Source organism: Leptopilina boulardi, unplaced genomic scaffold, assembly GCF_019393585.1.
Source record: "Leptopilina boulardi isolate dan_hultmark-lab unplaced genomic scaffold, ZJU_Lbou_2.1 LbouV2_191, whole genome shotgun sequence".
Classification (NCBI taxonomy): Eukaryota; Metazoa; Arthropoda; class Insecta; order Hymenoptera; family Figitidae; genus Leptopilina; species Leptopilina boulardi.
The window spans coordinates 1-19,886 of record NW_026137742.1 but is presented as its reverse complement, the minus strand read 5'-3'; the positions used below and the strand labels follow the sequence as shown (position 1 = coordinate 19,886).

Below are 19,886 nucleotides of genomic sequence, written 5' to 3'. Positions count from 1 at the left end.
AATATTATAGTAATAGTAATAGTAATTATAGTAATATTATAATAAAATTAATTGTAAGCTGAATACAATCTTACACTGTAGCTTATAGTAGAGAGGACATTTGCAGCTTACCTTAACCTGACCTGAAGTTTACGCTGTAAGCTAACGAATCTTAGGTTAAAACTCAAGGGAAGCTTACAGCAAGAAATTGTGCTGTGTGGCTATCGATTTTACATATTAAAAAGAAAAAAAATGACTTTTTCATCCCACTCTACTATATATATATATATATATATGGGCAAATCCACAGAACCGGCCGATTTTTACTTATCAAGATGAAAATTTTCCAAATAGCAAGCACACCTTTTATTTATGGTTTACTTTCTTTAAAATATATTCAAGAACAATTATCTTCTTGCGTGATTCATTTTATTTTAATGCCGTTTGAGTTAAAAGCCAAAAACGAAAATATTATTTTTCTTCTGGAAATTATAATTAAAAATGGCATTTCTTTGTTTTTTTTATATATTATTTGAAATATGTGCAAAACATTTTGAATAATGAAATATGATAAAATACAAATAATTAATTTTTTAATTATCAAAAATAAATTATTTATATTTTATCATATTTTATTATATATTTTATTTATTAGCATTTAATTTTTTATTTCTGTAAATTAAATTGTTTACTTACTAATTTTGATATTAACTATTTTAACCAACAAACTGACATTATTGACATCGATTTTGATATAACTTTGAAAATAAAACAAATGAAAGGATAATTCATTTTTCACGATTAACTAGTTAAATTTCGATAAATTTTTTTTTATTTTTAATTTTTAGACGTTATAAATTGAAAATATAATTTGGCGTTTGCATACAAGAATTATAATAATGTCTTTATATAATCACACATGTTTTCAACTCATCATATTTTATCCTGTAGTTGTGCTACTGAAAAAAGGCTAAGTTGAAAATGGTTCACGCTTAAACATAGAGTGATAATTATTGGAATATTTTCTTTAATTCTGATTGCACTCTATTCTATGATACATACATTTGTTCGTCTGTTCACAAGCAATAAGCTCCAATTTGAAAAATTCAAATCGAATAATCGCCGCAAAAGATATTTACAAAAATGTATAGACATTTCATTATTATAAAATAATGAGTAACGCTACTTTCAACGACTATCATTTCTTTTTATTTAAGAGCACATATTTTTTATTACTTTCAAAACATTCTTCAATAAGTAAACTATAATTCACCACAGTTTGGAATTGTTCGGATCTATGCCGAACAAGTTATACCTATAAGAATTAAAATTTATACCTGGAGTAACACCGTAAATTTCATTTTTAAGTTACTTAATTCGATTTTATTTTTTATAAAAGACTAGAAGGTTCACAATTATTCAATTTTCTTATTTCAATAGGTTCTCAGAGATATTACAAAATGGTTGAAGTATGAAAATAATTAATATAATACTTCTAAAATAGAAAAATATATGAGTAACATGAAATCGGCCGGTTCTGTGGATTTGCCCATATATATATATATATATATATATATATATATATATATATAATATAATTATAATGTAAATAATAATCTGTCTTTATTATTTTTTTAGATGCATTGAAGTATAAATTAAAAAATAAAATTTCACCAGGAAGGCGAGCAATGCGGATGAAAAAAATTTGGTATCACATGTCCCAGAAATTAAATGATGTGAAACGAAAGAAACAATAGAAACAATAGAAGTTAATTATTTTACATTATTTTTTAAATTATTTTTATTATGTTTATTTCTCTATAATACGATTTTATTACTCGTAATGTTAAGGAGGTTCTACAATAGATGCAAAAGGCAAGTTCAAGTCAAAAAAAACCATGAGTGCAAAAGAGATAGATTGTCTAGCTATCTCTCTTGTACTCATGGTTTTCTCGAATTTGCACCTGCCTTTTGCACCTATTGCAGAACCTCCTTTATAGACTTCACATTTTACTTGCTTCAATGTTATATTTTTGTAAAATTAAAGTAAAAAATTAAACAACTTTTTCGTATATTTAAAAATATTATTACTTTTATTTTCATAATATGTTTCAGTTGAATAAATATTTTAAGACACTATCAGCAATTAACTAATTATTTTTTGTTTCAACTTTTAAATTAACATATATACCTATATAAATTTAATAAATTAAAACTAATTACTATAAATACATTTTTAAGTTTATCATTAAAATTAATTGGAAATTTGTAAATTTAAAAAAAAAATTTCCACTATTCTTTTTGTTTCCTACGTATTTTCCTATTAGGATCCAACGTAGTTTCCTACGTAGGATACTATCCCAAATTCCTAAGTAGTTTCCTACCTAGGATCCTACGCTGATTCCTATATAGTTTTCTGAGTAGTTTCCGCATTAGGTTCTTATTACTTTCCTATTAGGATCTGACGCAGGATCCAATGTAGGAAACTACTTAGGATTTTTTAAATAGGCACGAAACATTTGCGGAATTTCCCCTTTTTTAAGTATTTCTTTACTCTGGACAACACTTAAACTTTTGTCCTTTGTCCATTGCACTAAGGCATACATTTAAAAACTTTATTTTTTGCTTTAAAAGAAATACTATTAATACAATTGTCACCAAAATCTAAATATAAAAATATTTTTTATTTTCAGAAACGTCAAAATGTTAACTGTTTTTATTGGAAAAATGATTATCATTTGTTTAACAATTATTTTTAATTAAAACACATGTTATAAAATTTCCAAAAAAATATTGAATATTATTATTTTTTTAATGACAATGAACAACAGATAAACATTGAGTGCTGTACAAAAAAAAGAAATATTATAAAGAAATAGAAATTACATAAAAATTTAATTTTTGAATGAAATGTGCAAGACAAATATCTTCAAAATTAGTGGAAAAAAATATGCAAAAAAGTTTCAAAGGATGTATAGATATCTGACAAAACATTGAATTTCTTGAAATACCGTAAAATGAGGTAAAGTCGGCGTTTGCGGGTAAAGTCGGCCGGCGCTTTAAACACTTAAATATTGTCTTCCATTTATTAATTTACATTAATTCTAACTACATTTTTAATAAAACTCGGATTTCTTCTGGAAAAAAGTAATAGTTAAACTTTAAAATGATTTAAAGCGCCGGCCGACTTTACCCTCAAACGCCGACTTTACCCCATTTTACGGTAATATAATATCTTCTTCATTTTATTTATTAATTTTTTTAGTTGAATTCAGCACTACAATTATAAATAAATAATTTTAAGTCATTAAAAAATAATAAATTAAATTTTTTAACTAAAATATTGTTTAAATTAAATAATAAAGAAAAATTATTTACAAAATTTATTTAATTTTTATAATATTTGTTTGTTTAATAAATATGTGAAACTTAACTTAACATAATTCTAATAATACTATATAATGTAAGAAAATTATAATAAAAATATAATATAATAGTCATATGATATTAAAGAAATCTTTTTTTAGTATTTATAAAAAAAATTCATTAGAATAGGTGATTAAGTTCAAATTATTAAAATTTTTTCTTTTTTATAGAAGAAAAAATATTTTTAAATATAAAACAAGTGCGAGTTACACTCGCATTGAAATCGAGAGTTCTGTACCTCGATTTCATGAAAAACTCCACTTTTTCAAAAAAATTTATTTTTCGAAAATATACTTTATTAAAACAACTTTCTGTCATTTTTGTTAAATTTTTTCTATAATTTACGTGTAAAAATAAATAAATTTGAGCCATTTAGATAAAATTTTCTTCGCTTTTGGGAGAAAATTCACAATTTTTTCTAAAATTATCAGTTTTTCCATGACACGGCATGCAAATCAACTCCTATCGTGCTCGTTATACTTTTTGTAATCTACACCTAAAAATAAGTAAAAGTATATAAATTTGAATCCCTTTAGATAAAATTGTCTTCTTTTTTAATGGAAAAATCCATCATTTTTTTTTTAAATTATCAGTTTTCCTTATAAACATTATGATCATCAACTCCAATCGTGCATGCTATATTTTTCCTGTAATCTACACGCAAAATTACATATTTGAACCTAATTTTATCCCTCCAGGGGTGTTTTCGGGAGTCATTCGCAGCAGCTGCCGGCAGCACTCAGTGGTGCTCAAAAGATTTAGTGTAAAATTATAATCTTTTTTTGGGTTATTAATTACAAGTGGACAGTTTATAAAATCCCGTTTTCTAATTGGCGCAGAAAATGCAATCTGCGGCAAATGTGAAACGTACTGTAGGTTTTATCAAAACCTAACTTAACCTGTGCCCATTTTTCGCGAATTTCACTAAAATACCCCAAAATTGTGCTAGTGAAAAAACTCTAGACTTGCAAGCAGCAGCTATTTTATTTTTGCAGGATTCAAAAAAGCAGAAATAACGCAAGAAAAATGGCAGCAGGTATGTATATGTTGAAACAATTTAAACTTTTTTTCTAAAGTAATTAATTTAGTTTTCGAGTATCGGATTAATGCTCTTATAGTCATAAATTAATAAAGCAATTAAATTTGTTGATAATCATCGTTTGTTAATTTTATGCTTGTTTTAATACAAATCAAAAACATGTATCCTGAGGTTAAGTTGCAGTAAGTAATAATTCTTTTTAATTATTAAAAAATTATTTAATCATATATAATTGATTAAATAATATAACTTTATATTTTGTTTTCTTTTGCTATTAACTTTTGTATTATATATAATTTTTTTTTTGAGATTATAGTGACTGGTGCAATTTCAATTTCAGTGCTATTGCACTGAAAATTTGTCGGTGCTAAAAATTTGAATTGTATGTGTTCATTCGCATTTAATTAAGGGTAGGAAGCAGTGAAGTTTATAAACAATTCAAATTATTTTTGTCAAGGATTGATACATTTTTCTAAGGATAATTTGATAAAAAATAACTACAAAAAAAAAAACTATTAAAATTAAAAAAATAATATGTAGTCAAAAATTCAGGGTTGCCACGGGTCACAGAAATCAAGGAAATACAGGGAAAAATCAGGGAATTTTATCAAAAGTCCTGGACAATTGAAAAATTTATAAAGTACTACGGAAATTCTGCTTTTTGAAAATTTTAATTCAAATTCTGACTTAAAAAAATTTCTGTAAAATTTTTTTATAAATAAAACCCTCTTCAAATTTTTTTATTTGAATTAGGAAAAAAAACAATTTCATTTAGAAATCAGGGAAAAGTCAGAGAAAAAGAAAATCAAATTTTTGTGGCAACCCTGATAATGTTTTTAATAATAATGTAATACAAATAATAATTATAATATAATAATTTAATAATAATAATGTCCAATTAATTAAAATTATTTTGCAATTTTTAACTGAAACGAATATAATTTATTATTCTGGTTTATTTTCAACAGATTTCTGATACAATATTGTAATAATATTATTGAAAATAACAGAATTAAAGAACTGTTTTTTCTGAATATAAGAATTACTAAAGAAAGTTATTTTCTTGTGTAAAAAATAATTTAAGATTTGGGTGCGAGTAACACTCGTATTTGTCCGCGATATTTTACACATTTTTTTCTATTTATTTAAAAAATTTTAATTTGTTTTGAAAATAAAATTGTAAAAACGGTCTAATTTTTTTTTTAAATTTCAATAATAAAATAATTGTATGTCCCTAATAATGCCAGAAAAAGAATTTTCGCATGAAAATAAAATAAATATTAAAGGGAAAACCCGGAAAATACTCAGAGCTCGACTCAAGAAATTACGTGTTTGGGGTATTTGGACTTTTTGCTCAATTGTGTGTGCAAAAAGCTGCAATGTTTACAAATAGTAAATAATGATTGTTTTTTTAAATATGCTTTAGCTGTTCCTGGGGAAGAAGCAGCAGCAATAGCGGTTATTGCCGCCGTCAACATGATCCTTGAGGACGACGCCGACGATGAGGCAGAAGATGAAGAAGTTTTGCAATTATTAGCTGCTGTAGAAAGGGATAGACGCGCAGTGCCCAAAACTCAAAATTATTTTGAGGAAATTATTCCCAGATTTTCTTCATCAGGTACAAAAGTATAAAATATTTAACTGCTGGCAACAAAATAATAATAATAATAATAATATGTTGATTATTATTTAAAAAAATAATAATTTGCTTTTCTCGCATCTTTTATCATCTGCTTATCTTTATATATATTTTATTAAAAATAATGAAGGGTATTCCGCCTTCTAAACTCATGCATAACATTTTTTGTACTATGTTTCACAGAATTTCAATCTCATTTTCGTATGAGTCGAGCCACGTTCGAACAACTGACCAGGATCCTTGCACCAGACTTACAGGGTTTGCATTCGGTAGTTCCTGTTGCGAAAAAGTTGTCAGTCGCTCTTTGGTATTTCGGAAATCAAGACGTTTATCGGTATGCGTTTTTTATTTATATATTTACAGGGTTGCCACGCTACCTGGATACCTGGAAAACCTGTAATTGTCGGAATTTTTTTGAACCTTAAAAAAAACTTGGAAAAGTCAGGGAATTAACTTTTGAAACCTGGAAAATGGCAATTTTTGACGAATTTGAATCAGTGACTGATTTTTTTTCCCTGGAAAAGTCAGGGAATTTTGGTACCGGAAAAGCTTTGCAACCCTGTATTTTAATACATTAAAGACATATAAAATTTAATCTTTTATAAAAAAATAAAATTTTGTTTGTAGATCTATATCGGACAGGTTTGACCTTTCCAAGTCAACTGCTTGGCAGTGTGTCATTGACGTTGCCAATTCACTTTGTGCGCGTTCAGAAAACTTTATTCATTGGCCTACTGGACTCGAATTCACCAGATTGCAGCATGAATTTCAGCAAATGGCTGGATTTCCAGGTGTCATTGGAGCGATTGACTGCTGTCAAATACCAATTAGTGCTCCTCATCAAAATCCAGATAGCTACATCAACCGCAAAGGTTACCATTCGATCAACACGCAGGCAATATGTGATTCGAAAAGGCGATTCCTAGACGTTTTCACAGGATCCTGCGGAAGCGTTAACGATGCGAGAGTTTTTCAACTAAGTCCGTTACGAGAGGAGATCATGCGAAACATGGATCAGTATTTTCCGGAGCAGACACACATTCTTGGAGACAAGATATACACTGTGGAATTCTACTTATTGCCTCCTTACAAAAATTTCGGTCAATTAACGGACAGGCAAAAACATTTTAACTTGGTGCACGCGCGAACGCGACAAGTTATTGAAAGAGCATTTGCCTTGCTATTGGGACGCTTTCGACGTCTCAAACACTTATTTTTGCAGAACATTGAATATGCTGCACTCATCATTTTGGCGTGCTGTTGTCTGCACAACATTTGCATATCTTTAAATGATGAATTCGATGTGGAGGATATTGATGAAAATGTTAATGCTCCATGTGACGTGAATGTTCCTGAAAATGTTCCTGAAGACGTTCCCAATGATGCAGTGTCAGGAAATGTCCAATTTGACCCGGAAATAAAACGCCGAATCATTGCCGACGCATTATATGGGAGAATGTAATTATTTTTTTTATCGCCCGCGTAAAGCGCCCCATATTCTTTCGCCGCCGTTATTTAAAAACTTGAAATGAAAAATCGCGTTGTTTAACTTATAAAAAAATGTAAATAATAGATATGTTTAATAAAATTGATATAATAAACTTTGTACATATATTTTGACAATTATTATAATTGTTATTATTATTATATACTTAATTGTTTTATTAAATTTGATGTCTAAATATGTATTATTTATATTATATTAAAATTTGTTAAAAGTTTTTAAATACAACTGAAGACTGTCATTTAGTTTGAAATGAAAATAATACCATTCATTCAACAAGAAAGAAAATTACATCTTTTTTGATTTACATATTTATATTTATGATTATCAAAAAATAAATTTATTTTTTACAAAGGTTTCTTTTTAATAATTTTAGAATAATATTGTCATTCGCAGTACAATTTTTTAAAATATAATTGACTTTTTCTTTCTACGTATATGTATATACGTTTTTCAACATTAATTATATTATTTTTTACAGTACGACATAATAAATTTTATAAATAGACAACATTTTTTTGACATATGTCACATATGTCACCGTAAAATTAATACAACAAATGATATAAACTTTTATTTCAACATTCACTTTAAAAAAAAATTAAAAACTAGAAAAATGAAACACTTATAATTTTAAACGAAACTTAAAATTACCTTTGGCGGAAAAATACTGAATAATAATAATCAAAAATAATATTTTCATTGAAATACTTTTCAGACATTCGTCAGAAAAGTTTATTTCTTTTTAATGGCATCTGCCAAGTTGTTAATTGCGTCGATCATTCGATCGTGCTTCTCCATCTTTATGACGAATTTTTCGTCTGAGCTCGAAATGAATTTTTGGATATATTCGTTTTGTGTTGTACTTTTTTTCTCAATTTTCCTCTTCTTCTCCTCATTCGAATTTTCTGGTTTTGTTTGGTCTGCAATTCGTTTTTCGTAGCCTCTGATATTTGACGCGATGGCCGGAGGATTTATTTGCGGTTTGGAAAACATAATGTTATGCATTTTATCGTAAAAGATGAAATCGGGCGGACTTGCACCAGTCGATTTCACTTTCTGCAAACAATTTTTGTATTTTCTGCATAACCCGTCCCATTTAGACTTACATTTGGAGTGAGGGATTGCATAACCATGCGTCTTTAGCAACTCACTTATTTTTTTCCAAAATAATACACCCTTCAATTTCGATTTTTTTTGGAGTTCGGAGTAATGATTAATTAATGATCGAGTCATTTTCTTTTTCCAAATTATGCGCGTCTTACCTACAAAAAATACAAGCTTAATTAATAAATTAATAAACTTCATGGAACCTAAAATTTTTTTTCTTGATTTGTTGAAAAATGAAAAATTTTCAGAAGACCTTACAGAAGTCATTTGGCCAATATTATATATAAATATTTTTTCAATGTTTTATAAAAATTTGAATAACACTTTAAAAATAATTAAAGCATTTTAATGTTTTTAGGCTTATTGTAAAAATCGTATTCTACAAAATAATAATGACTTATAAGCATTAAAGTCTGATTTTTTCATAGAAAATGCAAGTTGTCAAAGGACAAAAAAAATTCAAAAAATTTGAAATAATTTTATTTAATTTCCTCGAAAAATCTATAACAAATTATGTTTTATATATTTTGTGGAATTGTTTTTGGTATAAAAAAAAATTTCAAATCTTTAAAATTTTTTTGGTCCAACTTTGACCAGTTACATTTTCTAAGAAAAAAGTTGCACTTTAATTAAAAGTGATTCGTATTCTGTGGAAAATGATCTTTAAAATAAAGCTGTAAGACCAAGAAAAAGCGTTCATTATAAAAATTATTCAATTTTTGTAAAACATTAAAAATGACGATTTTTTAAAAATATGTAAATAAAATATTGGTCAAATGACTTCTGTGAAGTCGTTTGTTCATTTTAAAATTTTATCTTCTATCAAAATATGTAGCGAAAAAAATTTTACTTTTCATAAATTTTACATTTTAAAAATTTTTCCATCCCCTGAAAATGGGTGGTCTCTCATTTTTTTTAAAGAACTAAAATAATAGAAAAATCAATAAAATAATAAATCAAAATTCACTTGGATCTGTAGTTCCTTCATTTTCTCCTCCATCATCATCATCATCATCATCGTCGTCGTCGTCGTCGTTGCCATGGTTGTTGTTTTCGTCCTCGGCGTACTTTTCGGTGGGGTCAATTGAATCACAATTATTTGATGAAGTTGATGGAGATTCCAAAAAATCTAGAAAAGAAAATATAATTAATCATATGTGAATGTAGAAATTTCAAAAAAGAGTAAATTAACATGTAAATAATTGTAATAATATTATTAATTGTATTTTGTGACAGAAAAAATACAAGTTTTCAAGATAAAAATTGAAAATCTAAAACAAACATTTGTTTATAGAATTTACATTTAATCGCATTTTTTATATCATCGCATCTACAGAATTTTTTAAAAATTACTTGATTCAATTTAATAAAGTTTATTTTCTTCAGAAAATGAATCTCCACAAGTTAACCGTGGGGATCTTCAAACAAACAAGATATTTGTAAAATATAGCAATTTGTTTAAAAACATTAATTAAGGATTACTTTAAACAAATACATATATTTTCCAAACAGCTTGGTTCTTTGAAAATCCCTACGATTAAGTTTTAGTGAATTATTTTCTAAAGAAAATTAAAATCAAATCATTTTTAAAAAATTCTGTAGAAGCGATGTAATAAAAAAATTTGATCATATGCAAAATGTTTAAAGAAATATATTTTTTTGATTTTATATTTTTTTCTTGAAAAATTGAAAATAGAATATTTAATTCTTCCCTTACGCAAAATCAAATAAAAAATGATTTTAATTTTAATAATAAATAATATAATAATCAACGACAATTCTTACAGTATTGGAAATAATGTTGTTAACGAACCTGGATCAATGTTCTCCTTTTCCGAACTGCGATTCAAAATATCTTCAGGTCCTAAAATTAAAATTTCAGTATGTATTTGTTAGAAAAATGAAACTTATTTTTTAGAATATATTACGTCAATTTTCCAATAAATAAATAAATAAATATATGTATTATTTTAAGAAAACAATTACAGAGTATTGCACTTACGCGGCATTGAATAGAAGACATTTTTATTTCGCGGATCTAGAAAAGCCAATGTATTAGAAGATCGATGTTGTTGAAGTAGTTCCGATTCTGAAAAGAAAGTAAATCATTGAGATGATCAATAATAATTAGGTTGAAATCTTATTGTTAAAGTTGTTTCTATCCTTCGATTTTTTTGAAATAATTTTTAAACAAAAATACTTTCTTTTACGAAAATTTTAAGTCTAGTCCCGTCGTGGATAAATGATTTTTTAAAGTTTTTCTAATTTTTTTTTCAAATTACTGAAATTCAGTATTCAATGGAAAAATACTCCATTTCAATTTAAAAAAATTTGCAAAAATCGTAAAAATTACTTCCCAATAACCAAACTAGAATTAAAAATTGCGTAAAAAGAACTACTTTTGTTTAAAAATTATTTAAAAAATGGAAGGATACAAACAATCTTAAAAATATGTTACTTTTTATATGATCTGTTGGTTTGACGAGGCATTTCTTTACAAATCCGTGAATTATAATTCATAGGTTATTTTTTATATTATGTATTGAAAATTTTTTTATTTTTTCACCTTGTTTTTTATTGACAAAAATTGTGAATTTTTCATACATAATATAAAAAATACCCTACTAATAAAACACTCTCAGATTTGAGAAAAATATTCCCTGAGTTCAAACTTACTTGAATTTTCAATTTCTTGATCTTTTTCATGATCGTCATCATATTCTTCATTGATTTGTTTCTCGATACAGTTATCGTCTTGGAATATTGGATTTTCGATTTCTTCATTCTCTTCATCATCAACATCGTCATCATCATCATCATTGATCACATATTCCTCCTCTTGGAATGATGGTTGATGATTAGTCATGAGATCGACAACTTGCGTGACTTCAGCAGGCGACATATACTGCATCGTTTCGGTTCCTAAAGTAAAAAAATGTCACTTTTATAAAAATCACAAGTTTTATTACAAACAAAAATTAGAAGTACTTGGCGTCAACATGAAATTAATTAAAGTTCAAGTTAATAACATTTGAAGATGATAACAGAAATAAACCTTTTTTTTACTTACCGTCACATTTCAGAACCTCACACAGTATAAATTGATCCTCTTCTCTTACAATCATCCCACCTGTTTTTGGATTAATAACAGCTGTGACGCACAAACTTTCAATTAGACTATTCATTTTGTTTTTAATTACTTTAAAATTATCACAATCACTTTTGCGTCATGCCTGTGTCTGGCACTGTGCGCGCATTTTGCTATCCGGGTTGTTGAATGCAACCGGCAAACATGAACTTTACGGTAAAAAGAAAAAAACGTGGGCAGATATAAAAAAAGTCGCATTGCGCATGTATCAGGAATTGTCCGCAAATAAATTGTGGATGTGAATTAGCCTTTATTTTCAAACATACATTTATGAAAAAAATCTGAGAAAAATCTTTTGAGCACCACTGAGTGCTGCAGGCAGCTGCTGCGAATGACTCCCGAAAACACCCCAGATAACTTCGTGTGGCCGCTGGGGGGGGGGTACATGATGTTTTGCAAAACGATATAAAATAAACGTTTAAATTTTTTTTAATTTTGACATAAAAAATTTATAAATATATACGATAGATGACCAAAACCTTTATTTTTATTAACCTTTTTTTGAATTTTTTTGTACATATGATTCATCTGATACAGTATGATGTCACGTTGTCCTGTTAGTTGCTATAACTCTTTTTTTTTTGTTTTTTGTCAAAATATCAGTAGCCATATATGACATTAAATCGTTGAAGTCGTTCACCATTCGGTGTTTTACAATTGTATTCGTTTTCTCTTTACTTTATTCATATTTTTCTTTGTTTGTGTTATGCGTCTTGATCGTCTTTAACAATGTACACCGGCAAGCAGTACGCAGAGATGATTCTGCTGTACGGTGCGAATAATTATAATGGAAGAGTTGCTGCTCGAGATTTTATCGAGAGGCACCTCGATTGGCCACGACCGACGGCAAAGGTCGTCCTAGATGCAGTACGTCGGTTGCAAAGAACAGGAAGTGCAATGCCAAATCATAGGGAAGCAGGTCGTCCTCGGAACGTGGTCAACGCGGAAAATCGCGAGAGAATTCTTCAGTTGGTCGAAGAAAACCCAGAAGCTGGAATCAGAGGAATGAGCCGTCAACTTAATTTAAGTTATTACGCTGTGCACACGGTACCCTGGAACCAATCTCAACCCTCAACATTCTCCCTTTCAAAAATTCCTGTTGCAACTTGTTCGGGGTACCTCACTGAATATTTTTCAACAAGAAAAATCAAAATCCGTCGGGCGCTTTTTTTTAATTTCAATTTTTGTGATTTTAGCGCCAAATTAAAAAAAACTGGTTTTTATAATTATTTAAAGTAAAATTCAACTTCACATGGTCAAATTTTGTTCCAGAAATTATACAAAATCATAATTCCGGTAGAAATTTTTCTGTAGAATCGAAATCTGACATTGGCTTTCGAATTAAAAGCAGAGGAATCCCAGAAAATCCGGAAAACTGTAAATATTCTAAAAACAATCTCACCGTAGCGTCGTTTTTTCCAAATTGTCTGTTAAATTTTATAAAAATAAGAGCAATTTCAAAATTTATCGAAATTTCCCAATAAGTAACAGTTACATTTTCAAATTTACAAAACAAACTATTATAGAATGAACATTTTTTTGGCAGTGATTAAAATTTTGAATTTAAAAGTTAACAAAATCTAGGGTATGTTTACGACGTTTCTACTGATTTTAAATTTTCTGATTCAAATTTTCTTTCTGTTATTATATATGTAAATATATAAACAATTTTTAATTCGTTTCTAGTCTGTTTTTTCCCAAGAAATTTGCGCCTGCGCCAATTAATCTTGGCTTTTTCACAAAGAACAATTTGTATATTTCGAAAACCAACGCAGCAGTTTTGTGGAATTTACCACTGCTGTTTGTAGATGGCGTAAGGAATTCTGTGTTTAATACAGAAAAAAAATTTCGACACAGAAAACTTGAAAAAAACGACAGTGAGATTGCTTTTAGAATATTTACAGTTTTCCGGATTTTTTGGGATTCCTCTGCTTTAAATTCGAAAGCCAATGTCAGATTTCGATTCTACAGAAAAATTTTTACCGGAATTATGATTTTGTATAATTTCTTGAACAAAATTTGACCATGTGAAGTTGAATTTTACTTTAAATAATTATAAAAACCAGTTTTTTTTAATTTAGCGCTAAAATCACAAAAATTGAAATTAAAAAAAAGCGCCCGACGGATTTTGATTTTTCTTGTTGAAAAATATTCAGTGAGGTACCCCGAACAAGTTGCAACAGGAATTTTTGAAAGGGAGAATGTTGAGGGTTGAGATTGGTTCCAGGGTACCGTGTGCAGAGGACCTTGAAATTAGAGAGATGGCACGCGTACCACCTAACGCGTGTACAAGAATTAAGGCCAGGGAATGCTGCACACCGCTTAAGATTTTGCAATTGGATTCTGCAACAGCACCAACTTGACAACACCTTTCTCTCAAGAATCCTATTTACGGATGAATCGAGGTTCATTTTGTCGTCAAAAAATAAACATCACCACCATTAACTTACAAAATATGCCTTTTTACAAACTACAATATAGAATTTATTTTTGTTTTATTATACCACTATTCGAGAACAAAAAAATAATATGTTAGCTAAAAATATTTTTAAAAGTTTATGTCGATGTAATGAGTAATTTTTAAATGATAGAATTTTTAAAAATGAACATAGGATCAATCCATTAATTTTTTAATTAGGCATCTATTCATTGCTTTTTTTAATTTCCTAAATTTTTTATTTTCTTTATTTTTTCTAATATACTTATTTTTATATCAATGAAGAAAAACTTGAATAAAAATAAATTATTTAATTAAAAAAATTTGGTACCTTTTTCCAAAATTATCAATAATTGATATTTTCAGATTGGTCCCTATAATAACCAAGGGATTCTGACAGGACGCAGATATAGGTTAAGGATGCTGCGGAGATTGATACCCCGTCTGCGAAGAGCAGGATTCACTAATCGTGAAATTCGGTTGATTTGGTTTCATCACGATAACGCGCCGCCACATACACATCACCAAAATCAGCGCTGGCTCCGCCGAAGATTCCGCAATCGCTTCATAGGGCGTGGAAGCAGAGTAGCGTGGCCTCCACGTTCCCCTGATTTAAATCCCCTAGATTATTTTTTCTGGGGGAAAATAAAAAGTGCAATATACAGACATCCTGTTCAAACTGTAGAAGAACTGATGGGCAGAATCACGGACGCTGTTGCAGAGGTCACTCCTGAAATGCTGCAAACCAGCATCAATGATTTAATTCGAAGAGCAAACTTGTGTGTCAAACAAGAAGGAGGGCATTTCGAACACCTTCTAACATAATAACGCATTGGAGCGAAAATTATACTAATTGATGAGCATGTTTAATAACTTTTAATAAAATTTTATTCTCATTTTCTTATAATATTAAAACTTTTTTTATTGCAAATTGAGTTCACATAAAAATAATTTTCAATTTTTCTGCTCTAAATAAAAAAGTTCGTTTTTACTTGCATAACAATTTTTTACAGTTGTTACACATTTTTGTTTACATTACATAAAAAAGTTTTTTGCAAATGTTTTAATAAAAATTTCGTAAATTCAAAAATTTTCAATTTTTTTTATGTATAAATATTTTTGTTATTACATTATAAATTTTCGTGATTTTTTTCTAATTAATTTAAAACTAATTAACAACAAATTTCAATAGTAATTACCGAATTTATTTTAAGCATGATTATTTAATTCAATTATTTTTAAGAAGATGCAAAAAACATCTTTGCCCTGTATGGCGGGGCAGCGACGCTTTTGCTTATATTTTTTAAATGAAGAAAATTACACTACCGCCCGAAATTGTGCGAACTCTGCTTTTTCAACAACTATAAAACTGTTCAAATCTTCAAAAATATTAAAACTAAAATTTTTTCCTCTTTATTTTATTAAAGTTAATAAAATTCTGAAAGAAATGACACCTTGACAAAGAGAATATGTTAATTTTTCAATTAGATATCTAAGAAAAACCCAATTTTCAATGTTTTTACTATTTTTTTTATTTCTCTGGCAAAAATTAATATTTTTAAACGTTCTTAGGCTCATTGAAATCGTATTTTGTTATGCAATTCAAATTATATAAAACAATTCATGTACACATTCTACGCTAGCGTATGCAAACCCTGAAAGTTGGCTCATAAAATGTCAAAAAATTGTGATTAATATTTATATGACAAAAAATGATCAGTAAAATGTATAAATCTTAAATTTACTTACATAAATCAGAGAAGTTTAGAATGATATATTTACTTGATTTTTAAACATTATATTTTATTGTAGAATTAAATTTAAATTTTTTGACATTTTATGATCCAACTTTCACAGTTTGCATACGCTAGGGAAGAATGTGTACATGAATTGTTTTATATAATTTGAATTGCATAACAAAATACGATTTTAATGAGCCTAAGAACGTTTAAAAATATTAATTTTTGCCAGAGAAATAAAAAAAATAGTAAAAACATTGAAAATTGGGTTTTTCTTAGATATCTAATTGAAAAATTAACATATTCTCTTTGTCAAGGAGTCATTTCTTTCAGAATTTTATTAACTTTAATAAAATAAAGAGGAAAAAATTTTAGTTTTAATATTTTTGAAGATTTGAACAGTTTTATAGTTGTTGAAAAAGCAGAGTTCGCACAACCCTGGCGGATAGGTTGTGCGCTTAGCCGACGTTTAAACGTCGGGAAAGCGTCGGGGAGCCGACGTTTTGTTTTTTTGATTATTTTTACAGTTTAAATATAAAAATAAGGTTGGGTAAGTATTAGAATATATAGAAAAAGTGTTCATGAATAAATAGATACCCTATTTATATTGGATTATTGAAAAGTAAGTGAAAAAAAAATTATTTCAAGTAAAGTATATTTTCATGAAAATGGTAAAGATTTTGGCTATATTTAAACAAAAAAAAAGTAAATATAGAGAAATAATAAGTAAAATGTAATAAAAAATAGTGGAAAAATGTAATTATATTATTGAAAAATAAAATTATCATTGAATAATTACACTGGGTTACAAAAAAATGGTGAAGTCGTGTTGATTTAAAATTTTTTGTGTTTATTGAAACTTTAGGTGTCACTGAACAAGAATAAACCAAAAAAAAATTTTTTCATTCGGTCAGTTCCGTAAAAAACGAGATTAAAGTGTCAAAAAATTGTTTTTTTTAACACTTTTTGAAGCGTTGTAAAATGAAAACGCAACATGATAAAAATATTTACAAGGGCTTGAATGAAACATTAAACCTTCAACTTTGAGTCCTAAAACTGAAAAGTGAATGATAATTCCGGAGAAAATTTATTTGACATGAAATAACTATCTCAAATAGTCAAAATAAATGGGATAGAGAGCACTTGTTAAAAATCGATTTCCAAAACCGAATTTTTTGGAACTTATTACTTGGAAGTTTTCAACTTTTCAATTGACATTTCGAAAGTTGAATTTAAAAAATTGAAAATGGCGGATTAAAGATAGCGTTCAAAATTTCAAAAAATTTCAAAAAAGTCCATTTTTGAAACTTTTGAACGCTATTTTCAATCCACCATTTTCAATGTTTTAAATTCAACTTTCGAAACGTCAATTGAAAAGTTAAAAACTTCCAAGTAATAAGTTCCAAAAAAATTAGGTTTTGGAAATCTATTTTTAACAAGTGCTCTCTATCCCACCTATTTTGACTATTTGAGATAGTTATTTCATATCAAATAAATTTTCTCCGCAATTATCACTTTTCAGTTTTGGGACTCAAAGTTGAAGGTCTAAGCTTTCATTCAAGCCCTTGTGGAGATTTTTATCATGTTGCGTTTTTATTTTACAACGCTTCAAAAAGTGTTAAAAAACAATTTTTTGACACTTTAATCTCGTTTTTTACGGAACTGACCGAATGAAAAAAAATTTTTTTGGTATACTCTTGTTCAGTGACACCTAAACTTTCAATAAACACAAAAAATTTTAAATAAACACGACTTGACCATTTTTTTGTAACCCAGTGTTATTAATATTAAATGATTAATACATCTAAAATAATGTGTATTGTAACAGTATACATATACCGACAGCAAATCGCAAGTTGGTAGGGTGCACCGACAGATGGCAGTATTTAAGTCATTTAAATATATAATGTAAAGAAATCAGATTCCTAATAGAATTGCTTTCAAAATTACCAACATGAAATAAATAATAATTATTATAAACAATAATAATAATAATAATAATAATAATAATAATAATAATAGAAATAATAATAAAATTAAATTACAATTATTATTAACAATAAATATCAATAATTTTTTTTAAATTTAATTAATAACATTAAAACTTTTTTCCAGAGGGTTATAGAAGGCGCTGATTTCGAATTTTTCATTTACACAAAAATTGAAATTGGTGAATTGACATATTATGAAAATTTAAATATTTCCATTCAATCTCATCACTATGGGGTTATAGATGGCGCTATTATCGAATTTTTTATTGACTAAAAAATTCAAACTGGCGGATTGAAAAAATTTTAAACTTTAATTATGTCCATTCCATCACATTACTTTGGGGTTATAGAGGGCGCTGATTTCGAATTTTTATTTACACAAAAATTCAAATTGGTGAATTTACATATGAAATTTTCAATCTCATTACTATGGGGTTATAGGGGGCGCTGATTTCGAATTTTTTATTTATTAAAAAATTAAAAATGGCCGATAGAAAAATTTTAAACTTTAATTATTTCCATTCATTCTCATTACTATGGGGTTATAGAGGGCGCTGATTTTGAATTTTTCATTTACACAAAAATTCAAAATGGCGGATTGAAAATTTTTTAAACTTTTTAATTCTGTCCATTCCATCTCATTACTATGAGGTTATAGAGGGCGCTGATTTTGAATTTTTTAAATTTCAATTAATTCTTATGAAACACTTCCGTATTTTTTTAGTATTAGTATCCTTAGCTAGTATTTGAAATTATTATAAATGAATTACTATTGTTAATTTTGAGACGTAGCACTCTTTAATGAGAATAAGTGAACATTATGTGAATAAAAATCCAATTGTTTATACTGAATATAGCAAGGTATAAATCTGTTTTGTTTGTTTCCAATTAGGTAAGTTTTATTTTGAATCGTATTTTCTTTACATAAGTTATTAGATTTTTGAAAAATATATCGTCAACGTTCAGAATGAAGTGTTTTTTATACATCGATTATTATTAAAAATTGAATTATTCAAGACTTATGTTTTGAGTAATTCAATTATTAAGAATAATCGATGTTACAATGTACTGTTATCCTACATTTCTTACATATAATATTTTTGGAGTAGAAGATTCAATTATGCAAATAAATTTTGTTTCTTTACTCTTTTATATAGGTTTATTATTCATTAATAGAATGCTTAAATTTTATACATGGAAGCTTAAAATCACAAACTATTACATATAATCCATGGATTCATAACTTATACAAGTGGTTAGTCCCATTTATATAAATAATGTAATGAACAATTATTCCTAAATAATTAATTGAAAAAACATTTTTTTAATTTTTATAAGCTTTAATGAAGCATTTTGTTGTTATTATTTTTTATTTCTCAATTTTTGTTAATATGGGACTAATTTAATTTTTCCGGATAATATTGATGGATTTTGTTGTTGAAGGGTATTGGATTCACTAGTTGATTCTGTTTGTTCTTGAGGGGTATGACAAATGATTTCTGGTAGCATCACTTTTTTCTCCTTTTTAGGAAATGGTATGATACATTTTGCAATCTTCTTAAGTTGTTCTCGAAAAAAGTAAGGGAGAAATAACAATACCAAAAGAGTGCATCTTCCCCAAGTTAAATATGACGAGATTTCATGTTCGTGTAATATGGTTCGATGTTGACTAAGGGTATTCCACTGTCGCTCTAAGTCTGCTAAAGCTACGTCGGTTTTCTTGCTGTCCCATATCGGTGATAGGGTAACATTTTTCACTACTTCTGTCTTGTCCTTGAGTGTTAATCTATATTCTATGAGTTCAGGGGATAGTTCGCTAATATTCAAATTAAGTTGGGGATCGTAAACGTACTCCGTTGGATCGTCGTAGATTG

General features: G+C 27.6%; 3 protein-coding genes across 3 annotated transcripts; 1 reads left to right on the top strand and 2 right to left on the bottom strand.

Annotated features, from left to right (window-relative positions):
* The first annotated feature begins 5,636 nt into the window (after positions 1-5,636).
* Positions 5,637-7,565, top strand: LOC127277924 (putative nuclease HARBI1). Its single transcript, XM_051299372.1, has 3 exons — positions 5,637-6,062; positions 6,267-6,417; positions 6,711-7,565. Exons 1-3 carry the CDS (start codon positions 5,921-5,923, stop codon positions 7,543-7,545), a joined length of 1,128 nt encoding a protein of 375 aa, XP_051155329.1. The 5' UTR covers positions 5,637-5,920; the 3' UTR covers positions 7,546-7,565.
* Positions 7,566-8,251: 686 nt separating this feature from the next.
* LOC127277927 (uncharacterized) lies at positions 8,252-9,735 on the bottom strand. Its single transcript, XM_051299376.1, has 2 exons — positions 9,665-9,735; positions 8,252-8,852 (listed from the first exon to the last, which is right to left on the bottom strand). The coding sequence occupies exon 2, from the start codon at positions 8,821-8,823 to the stop codon at positions 8,323-8,325; it is 501 nt and encodes a 166-aa protein (XP_051155333.1). The 5' UTR covers positions 8,824-8,852; positions 9,665-9,735; the 3' UTR covers positions 8,252-8,322.
* A 944-nt stretch (positions 9,736-10,679) lies between these two features.
* On the bottom strand, positions 10,680-11,882 carry LOC127277929 (acidic skeletal organic matrix protein-like). Its single transcript, XM_051299377.1, has 3 exons — positions 11,768-11,882; positions 11,374-11,619; positions 10,680-10,786 (listed from the first exon to the last, which is right to left on the bottom strand). The coding sequence occupies exons 1-3, from the start codon at positions 11,880-11,882 to the stop codon at positions 10,680-10,682; spliced, it is 468 nt and encodes a 155-aa protein (XP_051155334.1).
* Positions 11,883-19,886: the final 8,004 nt, after the last annotated feature.

Excerpts from the sequence above, each read along its gene's own strand:
- LOC127277924 (XM_051299372.1), top strand. The coding sequence starts at position 5,921 with ATGATCCTTGAGGACGACGCCGACGATGAGGCAGAAGATGAAGAAGTT. Across the intron at positions 6,063-6,266 it reads TCCCAGATTTTCTTCATCAG|AATTTCAATCTCATTTTCGT; the intron begins GTACAAAAGTAT and ends TATGTTTCACAG. Across the intron at positions 6,418-6,710 it reads GGAAATCAAGACGTTTATCG|ATCTATATCGGACAGGTTTG; the intron begins GTATGCGTTTTT and ends TTTTGTTTGTAG.
- LOC127277927 (XM_051299376.1), bottom strand. The coding sequence starts at position 8,823 with ATGACTCGATCATTAATTAATCATTACTCCGAACTCCAAAAAAAATCG.
- LOC127277929 (XM_051299377.1), bottom strand. The coding sequence starts at position 11,882 with ATGAATAGTCTAATTGAAAGTTTGTGCGTCACAGCTGTTATTAATCCA. Across the intron at positions 11,620-11,767 it reads TGAGGTTCTGAAATGTGACG|GAACCGAAACGATGCAGTAT; the intron begins GTAAGTAAAAAA and ends TTTTTACTTTAG. Across the intron at positions 10,787-11,373 it reads TCAAGAAATTGAAAATTCAA|AATCGGAACTACTTCAACAA; the intron begins GTAAGTTTGAAC and ends CTTTCTTTTCAG.